The 14842-nt window shown below is 31.3% G+C and overlaps 2 protein-coding genes across 4 annotated transcripts in view; one reads left to right on the top strand and one right to left on the bottom strand.

Moving 5' to 3' along the window:
• LOC111029035 (MTSS1-like protein) overlaps positions 1–10694 on the bottom strand; it is a 37990-nt gene extending 27296 nt beyond the window's left edge. For all 3 annotated transcript variants that reach the window (XM_022307854.1, XM_022307855.1, XM_022307856.1), the window contains exon 1: positions 10143–10694. In XM_022307854.1, coding sequence (XP_022163546.1) covers positions 10143–10217 — 75 coding nt within the window. In that variant the 5' untranslated portion in view covers positions 10218–10694. The remainder of the gene's footprint in view (positions 1–10142) is intronic.
• Positions 10695–11911: 1217 nt separating this feature from the next.
• LOC111029038 (serine/threonine-protein kinase TBK1) lies at positions 11912–14788 on the top strand. The gene is made up of 4 exons (XM_022307861.1): positions 11912–12464; positions 12526–12830; positions 12892–14131; positions 14288–14788. The coding sequence occupies exons 1-4, from the start codon at positions 12210–12212 to the stop codon at positions 14693–14695; spliced, it is 2208 nt and encodes a 735-aa protein (XP_022163553.1). The 5' UTR covers positions 11912–12209; the 3' UTR covers positions 14696–14788.
• The last annotated feature ends 54 nt before the right edge of the window (positions 14789–14842 follow it).

The raw sequence follows: 14842 nt of genomic DNA, 5'->3' as shown, positions 1-14842 counted from the left end.
CTGATGTCTTGATAATATTAATTATTAAACATATAATACATTACCGCCAGAATGTGTAATCATACAATCCCCCCCCCCAAATTAATTTCCAGTTACGGCCTTGTGTACATGTATATACCTACCTAATAACTTACCTGGTTAAGCTTAATATTTTTTACTGCCTAATATTTAAATATTTATACAAAACAATAAATTATCAAACATTTTATTGAACTGGTAACATCATCAAAATATAAAATACATTAAATATATCCTTCTTTATAGAACAAGTTTAAATTATATAGGTTTAAATAAATAAATGAAAACACCTTTCTTTCAGTTATTGTTTTATTTCATACAAGAAGGGCGTATACTTATAACATGCATAACATAAAGTGTCTATAAGTTATAAGGGATTTCCGACTTATACAAAACAGAATAAAATATGTATTAGATATTATTTTTTTGACACCATTTGTTTTTATTTTCATTCTTTTTATGTAAACTTTTTATTGCACCTGTTACTTGTACGAATTTTCCAAAGCACAAACTGAAGATCAATTTGATTTGTATAATTCGTACGACATTGCATTTTTAAATCCATAGAATGTATCAATTTATTATATGTAAACAATTAAAAATAAGACGAGCCAATAAAATATCTAGACTTTTTTACAGTATGTCCTACCTACATATTTTATTTATTTAATTAATTTATATGTACATACAATTATAATTAATATTTTTGAAATCCTTACAATAATCGTACAGCAATAAATAAACATTAATACATTTCTATGAATTTCCTCATTAGACCTTCGTCGTTTTACGTGTCAACGTAATTCGAATTTATTAACGTCAAGACGAGCATCAAGAGGACGCCACACCCGCATGTTATCTATGTCATAAAAATGTACCTAGGTACAACAAAGCAAATTTGCATTTAGCCAAACTGAACCAATTTTGTGAGGTGATATGTATTAAGTTAATAAAAATTAACAAAATAATTTGTACCTAATAATTTACATACCTACCTAGACACCTAATTCTTTTTGTAAATGTCTACTTTAAACATAAGTTATCTGACAAAACAAAGACAGACCTCTGCAACAATAATTTGTTTTATTTTATTGTCTAAAATAATAAATATTTTTCTTTCAGGTGAGTACTTTGCAATGTAGCATTGATAATACTACCTACTACTATTGACATACTACCTATTTAGGTAAATATGCTAATATTTAGAACAAGAGAAGCAATTAATATTAACTAATATAATTAATATTTTAAAATATTATTTCTATTTTACTTTTATTTTGTAATCATCAACTCAACTTTTTTAAACGATGTCAATATAAAACTTATTTGCTTACCATTTTATCGAGGAATTATTGTAGGTATTGTAAGTGGGTTAGAAGAGTAAAATGCAATTTTATTAGGTATAATACTCAGTATAATATATGAAACATTGACCTTGGACAATATATAACTTCACACTATGTATTTTAATTTGCTTTCATACTAACATCACACTCTTGAAAAGTATCGTCAACATATTGACCTGTTAAACAAAACCAGTTTTTACTTCCTGTTCTTCATTTGAGATATCAAACTGTATACCCCGAAAATAATCAATGAAAACTGTAATAATTTATTTTAATACACACATACCTAAATTTAAATTATTTAATGACAAGAAAAACAATGTTGTAAATTATAAGTTTAAGTCATTTAAGTGTAAAAAAGAATAATTGATAATGTAATGATAAAATGTATTTTCAATAACTACTATGCATGTATGAAGTATAATTTCATATTACAAAAGTAACAGTCACCAAGACAATGAAAATGTATTCCACATGCATTTTAAATAATATAAGAATGGACACATGTGAAAATTTTTCGGGTTTCGGGGCCGGTCATGAAAATACATGATAATTAAGTGTTGAATATTGGAGTAGGAAAGTAAGGAAATTAATTTAAGTATTTTCATTTACAATAGGAACATGAGTACAGCTCTCGCTTATTTTTTTACTATACGTTTACCCATAAGCATACAAATTACAAAAGCAATAATAGGTACATAGATACTAATTGCTTGCTAAATACATTTGCATAAAAAAAATTTGATGATCGTAATGTGGAGGACGGGATCCACAATGTATAAGTCTTGATTATAATGTTAATTACAAAATAGTAGGAACTTCCGAATCCTGGTTACAGAGGACCCTGGGCGGACGAACCGAGACATGAGACATGCGAAAAGTGATACGGTCTTCGTCCGGAGCAGTGATCATCGGTCTTAAATAGAAAATCGGACCCAACAATGATAATTTTAGTAAGCCCCCATAACATTTTTAGATCAAAAAATTAATTGTCAAAATAAAAGGTCGAATAATACGCTGAAATGTACCAAAGCTCCGATATTTTATATCCGTATATCCGTACAAATATTCTGCGAAAACATAACAATTACCTATTTCTGGGTATATTAACCGAAACATGTTCCCTATAATTAAACAGCCATCATAGAAAATTTCACTATATTTGATATATTCTATGCAAGTGTTTTAGCTTATCATTTCAATACGAAGTGGGATAACCGGGCTGACAACTGTAATGTACGTAACTTAGACGTTAGCACTCATGGCGAATGCCCAATCTTCTACATTTTGTTTTTAAGTAGATCTATTTTGATTAAAAATAAATTTAAATAATGTAATGTTATAAGTTAAAATGTTCACATTATTACTTATCAAATGATTATTAGATTGCTATTTCTTAAATTATACAATAAAAATATGGTTATAGATAAGTAAACATTATAATATATTAAGATATATTAGTTAATTATAATATATTAAGATATATTAGTTAATATTTTATACACAAGTAGGTATAGGTACTAGTTAGATGCCTTAGGTTTAGCGAATTGCGATTTGAGGTTATCATGAGTAGATTTTTAGCAATGAAAAATAAAACGTATTATGTAGGTAGGTACTTTAGTACTCGATAGTACTACACTTCTTCACGTCTATACTATAGAACTACATAAATTCGCATTATTTATACGTAATTCAGCGACGTCGTCAGTGCTGTCAGCCGATGGAATCGTGGTAACTTGAAACATATACAGTATGCACATTACACATATGATACTTAAAATACGAGCGAAAACCGGTCTCTTGACCATTTATGGATGGATGCCTACCATTTCGCAGAGGCCGCCAACAGAAACAACAGTTATAGTTGAATAGCACAACAACACTATAGCAAACTATATAATATCATAATATGAACAGAAAGATACTCATTAGACATTAGTCATTACTCAATGCTGTATACAATTTGATCCAGCACGTCATAGGTCACGAGTCAGCTCTAACGACGAATGTCGCGTGCACAAAATATATATAATTTACATAAAATACCAACTAGGTATTTAATTTTGATTTATAGTAAATTACACAACCATAAAACCATTTTAAAGTTTTTAAGAATTCTTTGGTTATTCTATTTTTAGACTATCTAATATACTTTATAGTTATTATCTGAATTATATTTAAACGCGTATTAAAAATGTTTGATTGTATTAGGTATCTGGTATAATATATATAATTATAAGCACATACCACCAACTTAACATTTTTTGGAAAATAACAATGGATCTATACATTGGAAAATGTATTGATCTAGTAAATATAATCAAAACAGTGTAGTTATCCCTAAATTTTATTTTCCCACAATTTTAAAATAAAGTTTTAATCCCTGTTTTAATCGTGGCTATAGTTGAACTATAGGTAATATAAAATAAGTTGGATCAACGCAAATAGCAACTTAAAATTACTTGAATATATAAAGTATAAAAAAAAATGGCAAATAAAATAGTTAGGTAATGCTTACTAAGGAGGGTGTTTTTGTATTAATTCTAGTAGGTACCTAGTTTTGTTTGTCCTTGTATTTGAAAGCAATTATTTGTAATTGTAAAATGATTTGAAATCGTATGGAATAAATAGTTTCCTCTTCAAAAATAGAGATTTTTCTAAAAATGGTCACTTTTTGAATAACAATCAATTTTAACAAACCTTACTAGGAAATTTAAACATAATATGGAAATTCAAATATATATTTTAAGTTTTTGTTAATTTCTAATCAACTGAGTTGCCGAGCTGATGTTTCACTGGTTGACACTAGATGCAAGGTCATAACTTACCATCATCCCTAAAAAATTTATTTTCAAAAAGGTATGTCACTTTCACCTGTTAGTAAGTTCAACAGCACCTTTATTTTCCGCTCTGAGTCAAGAAATAAGTGAGAATACTCGTACTATGCAGTAACATGTTATATTGTTTTAATCAATTCATCAAGCACAAGTCAGTATTGGATTTTTGTTTAAGTTCATACAAAGTTATCAATGTTCCTCAACCAATGTAGGTTGGTTTTTGGTGACCGCTCAATATACTCAAAAACAATTTAAAAAGTTGTAGATAAGTAGGTGAGTAAGAAGGTATTGGTATCTTTGTTGTACTTAGGACGTACTGAAAACCATTATTTTTAGAATATTATTTACTTGATAATTTGATTACAAGTGAATTTTATAAAATATTTGAGTTTATATAAATAAAGCGTAGGTACGCCGAGATTACTACTTTCGTCCAAAAATGACCTTCCTCTTTGCGCCCACGTCCTCTTTTCGACCAAATATGATAAAATAGTTTCCTTTTTTGCCCGTGGTTTCACGTTCTACATTTTGGAAGGTTCTGTCTCAAAATTGATTTAATCAAGCTATTTAGCAATTTAGCATAGGTAACCCAGAGATCATCGCGAGGAAGCGGCTTCTATTAGGTAGGTACTCTCCAAAAATGTATTTTGTTGATTACCTACATTAAAAAAATTATTATATAATATATATTTAGTACTTACCTTTATTGTCATTAATTTAAATGTATTGCATAACTCTACCGACTTAACTCATCTCCTCTATTATACTGTTAGCTATTTTATCTTCATTTAATATAATTGATGTTTTTTTGGTTTCATATCTTTAGGATAGCTTTGTAAATGGATATTATTTAATTTAATACAACCATCAATTTGAAATTTTTGTATCAAGTCAACTTGGCGGAGAATTACAATAAAAACGTTTGTTGATATCATACTTATACACATTATTACTCGAATTAGTATCGTTAAATGCTTGGTTATTAGTTATAACATGATATCAAACATAAATCATTTTGAGACAGTGCTTTCCAAAATGTTGAACTGAGAGCGAAAAAAATGCAATTATTTTTATGTGAAAAGAGGAAAGTAATTTTTGGGGAAAGGAGACTGCCCTCGCCTATAGAGTAACTTTATGGTTCAACCTTAACGGTAACACGATACATTTTGGCTAAATGACGGTGCATTATTTGGGGTCTTAGATTATGAATGTATTAGTTTCACTCTGGTTTTTAAGGTGACCTGCACACATTTCAGAGGTGGCGGTAGTGGTAAAATTAGTCCTGACACAATTTACCACCACCACGGCGGCACTGCCAAGACAAAAGAATTTTATCGCTACCGCTGCAGTGTGGAAGGACGCATAGGTAAGGAACTTTAAGATGTGTTTTTTAAATTTGTTATTTGAGTCTATCATCACTTTCTGGAGCAGGAAAATTTTTTCCATTCTCAACTTTGAGCATGGCTTCGGTTAGAAAATTGGACTTAGTTGGTACTCCGGCGAAGAAAAGTAAAATCTTCAGTACCTACCTACTTTTCAAAATAACCTGGTAAAACAAAAATAAAATTAAGGAAAAACGGGAATTTTCAAGCAATATCAATTATCGAACAAAATAAATTAGTTTTTTGGTGGTTACTAAAAAATAAATAACTTTTCCGGATTATAAACATTTACTCGTATTTACTAGACAAGAAAAATTTCAAAATATTTAAAATATTTGTTGCTTGGTGTTTATGAGAACCAATCTATTTTAATTTTTCACCTCTTAAGTTTTTTTTCGATAGGAATTTAATGTATGAAACATCTTTTTTAGGCATATAGCATAAAAAATAAATACAAGGTTCTTCATAATAACAAATTATTTGTTCATGTACCAATTATTAAAAAATATCGAAAATACGCATACCTATAGGCAGTCATAATATTTTTTTGTGAGTGTTGAATTTCCAATTATTACAAAATTCGTCCAAATCAATCAAATTTGAAAATAATTTTGAAGTTTAAATATTATTATAGTTGAGCACTGGTACACAATAACATTTCAAAAATATTTAAATTAACTTTAAGTTAGATATGCTGTCATTTTATTTCACGAACGCCGTTCAGCGGCAAATTGGTGATGCCTCAAATTTAATAACAATATAATATATGATAGGTAGTAGACATATATTAGGTGCCTATAGTATTATAATAATTAAATAATGATAGTATAGGTAATAAATGCAGCGTTTTCATCCAAAATTAATTCAACTTCCTTTATTACTACCCAATACTCGATAGTAAAATAAATTACTATAGGTAGATAGGTCGTAGCCTAACTCGTAGGTAATAACAATGTGAAATACCTAATACAAAAATACCCATACAATTTCATAAAATATACTCATATATGCTGACAGACTATCTTTATTCAGAATCGTAGTTCATTGAATTTATATATATATAATTTATATGCATAACAGTAGGCGGGTCCTTTTCATCCAAAAATGAGATTTTTTCTCCACTATCCATTATCCTCAAAAATAAAAAAGGTTGGATTCCTCCATTTCCTATCAAACACTTTTCGGATTAAAATTATGTAAATTGTCCTAAAAATAAAAGGATAATTCAGCCAATATTCTTATAAAAAAAAACCAAATATATTTATGAATTATGAGGCTCAATATTATATTGAACCTAATTGTTATTACGTTAACCTGATTATTATTGTGAACCAAATTTAGACAAATTTTTATTTAAAAAAAATGTATTTATATTCCAGAATAATCTTAAGACTACCAAGCAAAAAAACAATGTGAAGCAATCGACAATGCAATCATAACATTTCAAAACGAAGAAATTTCCTTGTATGTCAAAGTATGCAATACAAAAAATCATTTCATCTGTCTTATATTTATTTTCTTTGAACAGTTAGGTTTTGTGTAAACAGAAACATTATTTTTAATATTAATTATTTATTGGGGTAGGTAATAATATAATATGACTTTAAAATACCTATATTTTTGCAGTTTATTTTATTGGAATTAAACATACCATAACATTATTTTTCTTCTTAATTCCTCATTAGAGGAAATTGGTCAAGATTTATTTATTTTGCTGAGTTAAGTGGACGGTGGAGGGAAACGGTATTTCATTTTTGGGAGGAAAATGGCTATCACCATTACAGTGACCTACTCAAAGACAAGTTACACCACACCTTATATACCCACAGCAAAGCGGTAAACTACTTGCGGAATATTTTCATTGAGTAGAGGACATTAAAATACACACCTAATATTACATTAAAAAATGATTTATACCCTTTTTTATCAAGAATTGTGTAGTAAGATACATTTAACCAAAACCGGGACTAATTACGAATTGGCATATAGATTCTAAGACATGATAGGTTTTTTAAAGATGCACCAATTATAATACAATTCAAGGTTGAAAGTTATTAGCATTGATTTCTTTTGCAAAGTTTTTTTACGTACCTATTTGCATATTATTTAAATGTGGTGTACTTAGTATGTAGATAAAACGTACTTATACGAACGTATATATACATTCAGGAAACACACTTCTATTATAACTATATTATTATACCTTAATGACTATAGAAATCAAAGTTTAAACAGATTATTGGGATCAATGATAGTATAAAAAAACAATATTAATTAATACAAACCGTTACCTATTACTTATTATATATTATTATACCTAGGCACCTCGCGCACTTAATAATTAGTTATTTATCGGTTTTGCAAAATTCAAAGAATTTCATCCATTAAAACAACCAGATAAGTATTAAAAGTGCTGATTTCAATATTGCCTTAGTTATATCGTTAAAATATAACATGCAAATATCCCTCATTAGCTTATACATGACTGATAACTTTCATATTGAACGTAATAAAAGTTTTGTTTTCATTTGAAATGTAATTGATATTAATAATTTAAATAGTAGGTACCTATCCAAAGAAAGAGAAACCCCGACTAAAAGGTACAAATTAAAACTGCTTATTTGACTTCAGGTATAAATTCAAAAATTATATTTTAATATAGGTATTTTTACCTATATAATTTACATTTATGAATTATCATAGAAATCTATGATCTATCTAAAATAATAAGTACAAAAAGTAAATTAGGCCGTGGGTGGAAGAACAATTTCTTTCTTTAGTTGCCTACCCCATAAACGCGCCTACAATGTTGTAGGTATGTAAGATGCAACCATTTGATGCGACGAGTCTAGTGAGTTTTAATATTTATTCTCATCTTTAGATCATTTGCAATACATTCATTCAATTTTTTTTAGTCCTGACCAATGACAATCCCTCCGTCCTTCGGCAATATGTAGGTACCTAAGTATAAATTCATCTAAAACAAAATACCAATGAAAAATCATTGGAGAATGTGTGTACGAGTATCATAGTTGAATAGGTACTCGAGGGAAAGTAATGCTAACAGCAGGTTCTCAGGTCCTTCAGGTTCTCGATGCCACGAAAAAAAAAAAGGTACTATAGTTAGGTAATGGTTTTTTTTTTTATGAATTAGTATAGTTGACAAGCAGTGGTGGATATTTCATACCAAAGCTGTAGATTTTAAGTTGATTATTTAAGGAATATTCTATCCGTGTGATTAAAATTCTGATTTCATAATAACTATTGACTACTAACTAGGTATCTACTACCTACCTATTGATAGATTATAAGTAACTACTAATATTGTCATTGTCCGTGTTACTGTGTTACTTATTAATTATTCAAGTTACTAAGAAGTTATTAAATTATATCCTCGATCATATCCATGATAATTATAAACAGTAATATATCTACCTTTAAAATGCCTATTGATAGGTTTCTGGTTGACCGTTTAAAAACTGTCTATCTATTACCTATACCGATTAAACCTAGGATTAAACCATAAGGGCCAAGCTTGAACCGTAGTTGAGTTCATAAACGTAGTCCGAGTAATATTATACACGTAACACATGTATCGATGTGACTAAAAATATCGAATGTGGCGAGTGGGTGGAATTCGTAAACATTTGTCGTTTTATGGATATGTTACGACGAAATGTTATACCTAGTAATATAATAATAAACGAAACGGAATCGACAAACAAAAATAAAACCCGTATAAATCGCGTGACGTAAAAAAAAAAGATAGGTACCTACTAAGGATATTAAATAGAACGACGGTTGTAGGGAACCGTATGATAATTATTATAATAACAGTACCATAATATGTGTACCAGTGAATTATGTACAATCATTCCTATTACGTAGGTATTATTATGTGGTTCTCGAGTTGTTCTGTGGTAAAACTTCTGCGGAAAAGGAAAGAGAAAAGAAAAATCAATATTCGATGGAACTATGGGCAGTGACGGTCGATTGAAATCATTACAATACTCCACACAGGTGCCTCATCTGATTGATAATATATAATACACGAAATACGAAACCATATAGACGGCTATTGTTCTCAGTTTGGATTACTCTCGCGACATATTTAATTCAGTCGTCTCTACTGTGGGCTATATTGGTACACTATAATATCATTCAGTATCGTCCAGAGCGCGTGTACGATTTGTGGTACCTACTAATATTTTTATTATTATTGTAATGGGTATAATAATGCCATGTATATCTATATAATAATATTAAAACGCTTTGACGTTATGCATCCGAACAAGACATTTTTGGTTTCCAGCCACAGGGGCAGAGCATAAACGACAAACCGTAAACGGCAGTACAGCACAGGCACGATAATTTGCGAACCTATTGTAATGTAATGATAATAATGTTATGTTTATCGTTTAAGTAAAACATAATCGTGGGGCACGGATTGGTGACGGGCTCATCTTTACAACGAATGACGATAACGACCATAATAATAGCAATATAATTATAATTCACCCATACCATTACTGCTATTATTATTATTTATCAGTTATTACCTTCAGGTCCATGACGATCTGCTGGAACAATCCGCCGAGGGCATTGCAATCTTTGCCGACCCCGTTACCTTCCATAGTGTGAGCGGTAAAATACGCGCACACACACACTAACGGTCTCTCACACAATCTAACAGAAAAAAAAATGCACCAACGCACGCAGCACACGCGTTCAATAACGATTGACTACGATGTATTGTTACAATTATTATTAATATTTTTGCCCAAGTCTCTTCTATTCGCTGCCGAAAACCACCACGACGATAACTCGGTGGAAGCGATCGTCGATCATCGCGTGCGAGTACCTATGGTATTCTCGTCGATGGATAAAAAAAAAAATTCAAAACCCAAATATAGCGAGGTGCGGACACCACGAACGTTTTATCTCGTTTTCTTTCTGGCTTTTCGTCCGGTTTTGGACGCGAACAAGCAACAAATCAAAACAAAACCGTTTTCACTTCTTTTATCTTGGAAATGTGTACGAGAGGCGCACGACGAAAACACACACACAACCGACGCCAACGAACACTGAGGACGGAATCGACATCGCGGTCGCCGCCACCGTGCTGTACTTGTGTGTGTGTGTGTAAGTGCTCCGCACGCGCTTGTGTGTGTGTGTGTGTGTGCGTGCGCGCGCGTGTGAATGTGTATAAACAAAACGGCACCGCACCACAGTCCACAGAACAGGGTCGATCAACTCGCACGCCATCTACTTGCAAGCGGTGTACGCCCCCCGGCCCCCCCCACCTAAACGGCAAATGTCGTCGTCACACCGCAGGTCGCTTCGTTCGCAAAATCTCACGTTCTCTGGAGTCTGGACCGCGAGGCTCTCGGTTTGAGATTCTCATTTCTCACTGTCACTGGGAGTCTGGGACATAGCCGATTGATAATATTTTACTCACCGAGTGCTTTATTTTCCAAGCACAAAACAATATAGTATTTAATATTTATATCATCATTATTTACCCCGTTACCCGTACAGCTTTTCGGCTGTATATCAATATTGGTGTAAAATACGTGTGCACGGCCATAATACTTATATGACGATTTTCGTGATCGATATCATATTATTACATGGGCTCTACGAATTATAATGACAACTGATTCTGGGAATACCGTTTTATTTTTGCGGTTTATTAGGGTAATAATAAGCACTAATGATATTTGACAGGATCCCCCCAAGCCAGTCACCACTCACCACATTGTATTGTATTTTATTTTTTTTTCTACGTCTTATTACTAAACATTTATACCAATTCCGACAATCGAATGTTGACTATAATAGTAACATAGACACATAGTGTATTCAATGATGGGTTGCACACGTATTTATTACTTTGTTCCGAGTTTCCGACAATGAGTTCATTAATCATATTCAAATTATATTCGAAATAAAATAGATTTCCAACGTACATCTGTTGTCTGTTCTACACTTCATACCTTCTTATAATGATAATGTAATACTAGTTAATATTAAAATTTAAAAAACAATAAAACTAATATATCATTTCGAACCCTAGGGCCGCGAGTGCCTTAGGCCAAGGTAATTATAATTACCTTGCCTTAGGCTCAAGAGTCAAGACACTCAAGACTGTCTTGTTTCCAAAACTCCAATAACAGTCCAACCTCCAACAGACTGCTCTAATCATATCAATTTAATATGTTTATTATTATGTTTTGCACTGTAATTGATAAACACAGATAATATTATATTATATATATTTTGTATATACCTGTGGTGATAAATGATAATGAATGATAAGGTTGCATGATAATAATAACAACACGAACATTTAAAGAGCTAAGAAGTAATAATACAATTAAATAAACATTCGTCGTTTTTTTACACAGAAACCGAATACCGGTGCTGGAAATAAGAGATAGATCTTTTTCAATACATACCTATGTTTCAATATTCATACTTGAGGTAGGGCTGTAGAAGGTCATTTTTAGGTCTTCTAGGAATGTCAAATTCTGCAGACCGTGACCAATGGTGTTGTCATTACAACAATTGCTGTGGATTTTGGAGAAAGTGAACAGTGTCCTTAGCACAGTTGTCCTGAAGAAATCATGTCATTTTTACGTGGATCTACAAATTATGTTTGGTGTACTACAAGTGTGCTTGGAAAGGGTGCAACTGGTGCCGTCTATCAAGGTGTCAATAAACACAATGGTGAACCAGTGGCTGTCAAAACTTTTAATCAGTTAAGTCACATGCGACCTTTGGATGTTCAAATGCGTGAGTTTGAGGTGCTAGAGAAGGTTAAACATGAAAACATAGTAAAGCTGTTAGCCATTGAAGAAGAACATGAAAGTCGTGGAAAAGTTAGTGTTTGATTTTCATTTTTGATGTTTTATTGAATTACTTAAGTTCAATTTATTATAGGTCATTGTTATGGAACTATGTACAGGAGGGAGTTTATTTACAATACTAGATGATCCAGAAAACACATATGGCTTACAAGAAGATGAGTTTCTTTTAGTTTTAGAACATCTTACAGCCGGTATGAAACATTTACGTGACAATAATTTGGTACATAGAGATCTGAAGCCGGGTAATATCATGAAGTTTCTGAGTGATGATGGTCTACCTATTTATAAATTAACTGATTTCGGAGCTGCTAGGGAATTACATGAAGATCAAGAGTTCATGTCGTTGTATGGAACTGAGGAATATCTCCATCCACATATGTATGGAATTCATCATATTTTGTATTTATTTTAAGTTGTTTGCAAATGTTTTTTTTTTCAGGTATGAGAGGGCAGTTTTACGAAAACCAGTTGCAAAGACATTTGGAGCTACTGTTGATTTATGGTCGATTGGTGTTACATTGTACCATGTAGCTACTGGAAATTTACCATTTAGACCATATGGTGGGCGAAGAAACAAAGAAACTATGCATTACATAACAACTGAGAAGGCATCTGGTGTATTATCAGGGGTGCAAACATCTGAAAAAGGTTCAATAACATGGAGTAGAGATTTACCAAAGAACTGTCAATTAAGTGATGGCTGTAAAAAACTTATTACGCCGATTTTAGCTGGTCTCTTAGAATTAGAATCTCAACGAATATGGAGTTTTGAAAAATTCTTTGCTGAAGTTACTAAAACATTAGATAGAAGGCTACTACATATTTTTCATACCAATCGTGTTCAAAATATACGTGTATATTTGCATCCTGATGAAACATATGAAAGACTTCAATGTTTAATTCAAGATCAAACTGAAATATCTCCTGCTAATCAAATACTTTTATACAAATCTACATATCTTCTGACTGAAGTAGGATTAGATCTTCCTGGTAGGTCTTATAAGCCAACTGAAATGCATAAGCCTATTTTGCTGTTTAGTAAAGAAAACAATAATGTTACTTTGGTAACTGATGGTGAAGTACCCAATTTCCCAAAATTTCCAGATATGTCCCTACCAAAACTGACATCTGTAGACAGTGATGCAGGACTTGCTAAAACTGCATGTAGTGTTGGACATGTTTGTAAAAAACGTGTGGAAAAATTGTCACAAAACAGTCAACTAATTAATAAATGTGTACAAGTATTTACAAAAATTGTAACTGAAAAATTGAAATGTGTATTGAGTAAGAGTGACCATTTACAAAGTGTGTTTAAATGTACAAAATATCTTGTAGAGATTTCTGTACGAGGACACAAAAGTGTGAATAATATGATTGGCATCAAGAATATATCTAGTGAATTGAAAGACGAGTTGGAAAAGTTAAGTGATGAGTTGAACAATAGCTTAAGTTTGGCAATACAACAGTTACATCAGCGGTATGTCAAAGAAAGAACATTAACTAGAGAATGGCAATCAGCAACTAGATCATTTAAATGTCCAAATAAGAATAGGGCGCCTGCAAGAATAAAAACGCTAGTGGAAAGATTAAGGGATTCATGGCAACATTTGCTAAGAGACCGTGCTACACGTAGTCTGACATATAATGATGAACAATTCCACGTGTTAGAAATAATTAAGGTATGTTATGAAAATTTGAATCTAATATTTAAAATTTTAAAATACTTGATTTTCTTTCTTAAATTGTTACTTGATCTAATTTTAAAATAGATATCCTTTCAATTAGCCTACCTTATTTTAAAAAAATAATTGATATATTTTGTTATGATTTTCTAGATCACAGAGACCAGTCGTAGAGCTCGAACATTGCTAGATACAGATGTTCAGCCTGTAGTTACGCAGTTGGCTGATTGTATGGCAGATTGGTACAAAATGGCACAGACTGTCTACCTGCAGGCCCAAATTCTGGATAAGGATTTTGATACGTTCGAGCACCGTCTGCTTGGATTCATTGAGCGTGCAAATGACACAGACGCATCATTTCATGATGGTCTCGTAAATGTTGCTAAAGTAAAATTTACATCCAGTGGTGCCAAGCATGCTGGTCGTATCAGTGCTCAAGATATTCAAGCATTGAGGGCCAGTTTACGAGGTCTACGTGATATCGATGACCTCGTCTCTGATATTAAGGGAAATAATGAAATGCTCAAACATATAACTGAGCCTAATAAATTATGCGACTGACTTATTGTTTTTTTAAATACTAAGTATATTGTAAATAACTCATTTATACAATGCTTTTAAATTTGTATTAAAAAATATTTGTATATAATCAAATTAATAATATTGATAATATTGAAAACAGCTAATATATTTTATGTATACAATAAA

The sequence above is a fragment of the Myzus persicae genome, unplaced genomic scaffold, assembly GCF_001856785.1.
Source record: "Myzus persicae strain clone G006 unplaced genomic scaffold, MPER_G0061.0, whole genome shotgun sequence".
In the NCBI taxonomy this organism is placed as follows: domain Eukaryota; kingdom Metazoa; phylum Arthropoda; class Insecta; order Hemiptera; family Aphididae; genus Myzus; species Myzus persicae.
Note: the sequence above shows the minus strand (reverse complement) of the source record. Positions and strands in the feature narration are given on the sequence as shown.

Coding starts and splice junctions, on each gene's coding strand:
- LOC111029038 (XM_022307861.1), top strand. CDS start 12,210: ATGTCATTTTTACGTGGATCTACAAATTATGTTTGGTGTACTACAAGT. Junction 12,831..12,891: donor GAATATCTCCATCCACATAT/GTATGGAATTCA, acceptor TTTTTTTTTCAG/GTATGAGAGGGCAGTTTTAC. Junction 14,132..14,287: donor ACGTGTTAGAAATAATTAAG/GTATGTTATGAA, acceptor ATGATTTTCTAG/ATCACAGAGACCAGTCGTAG.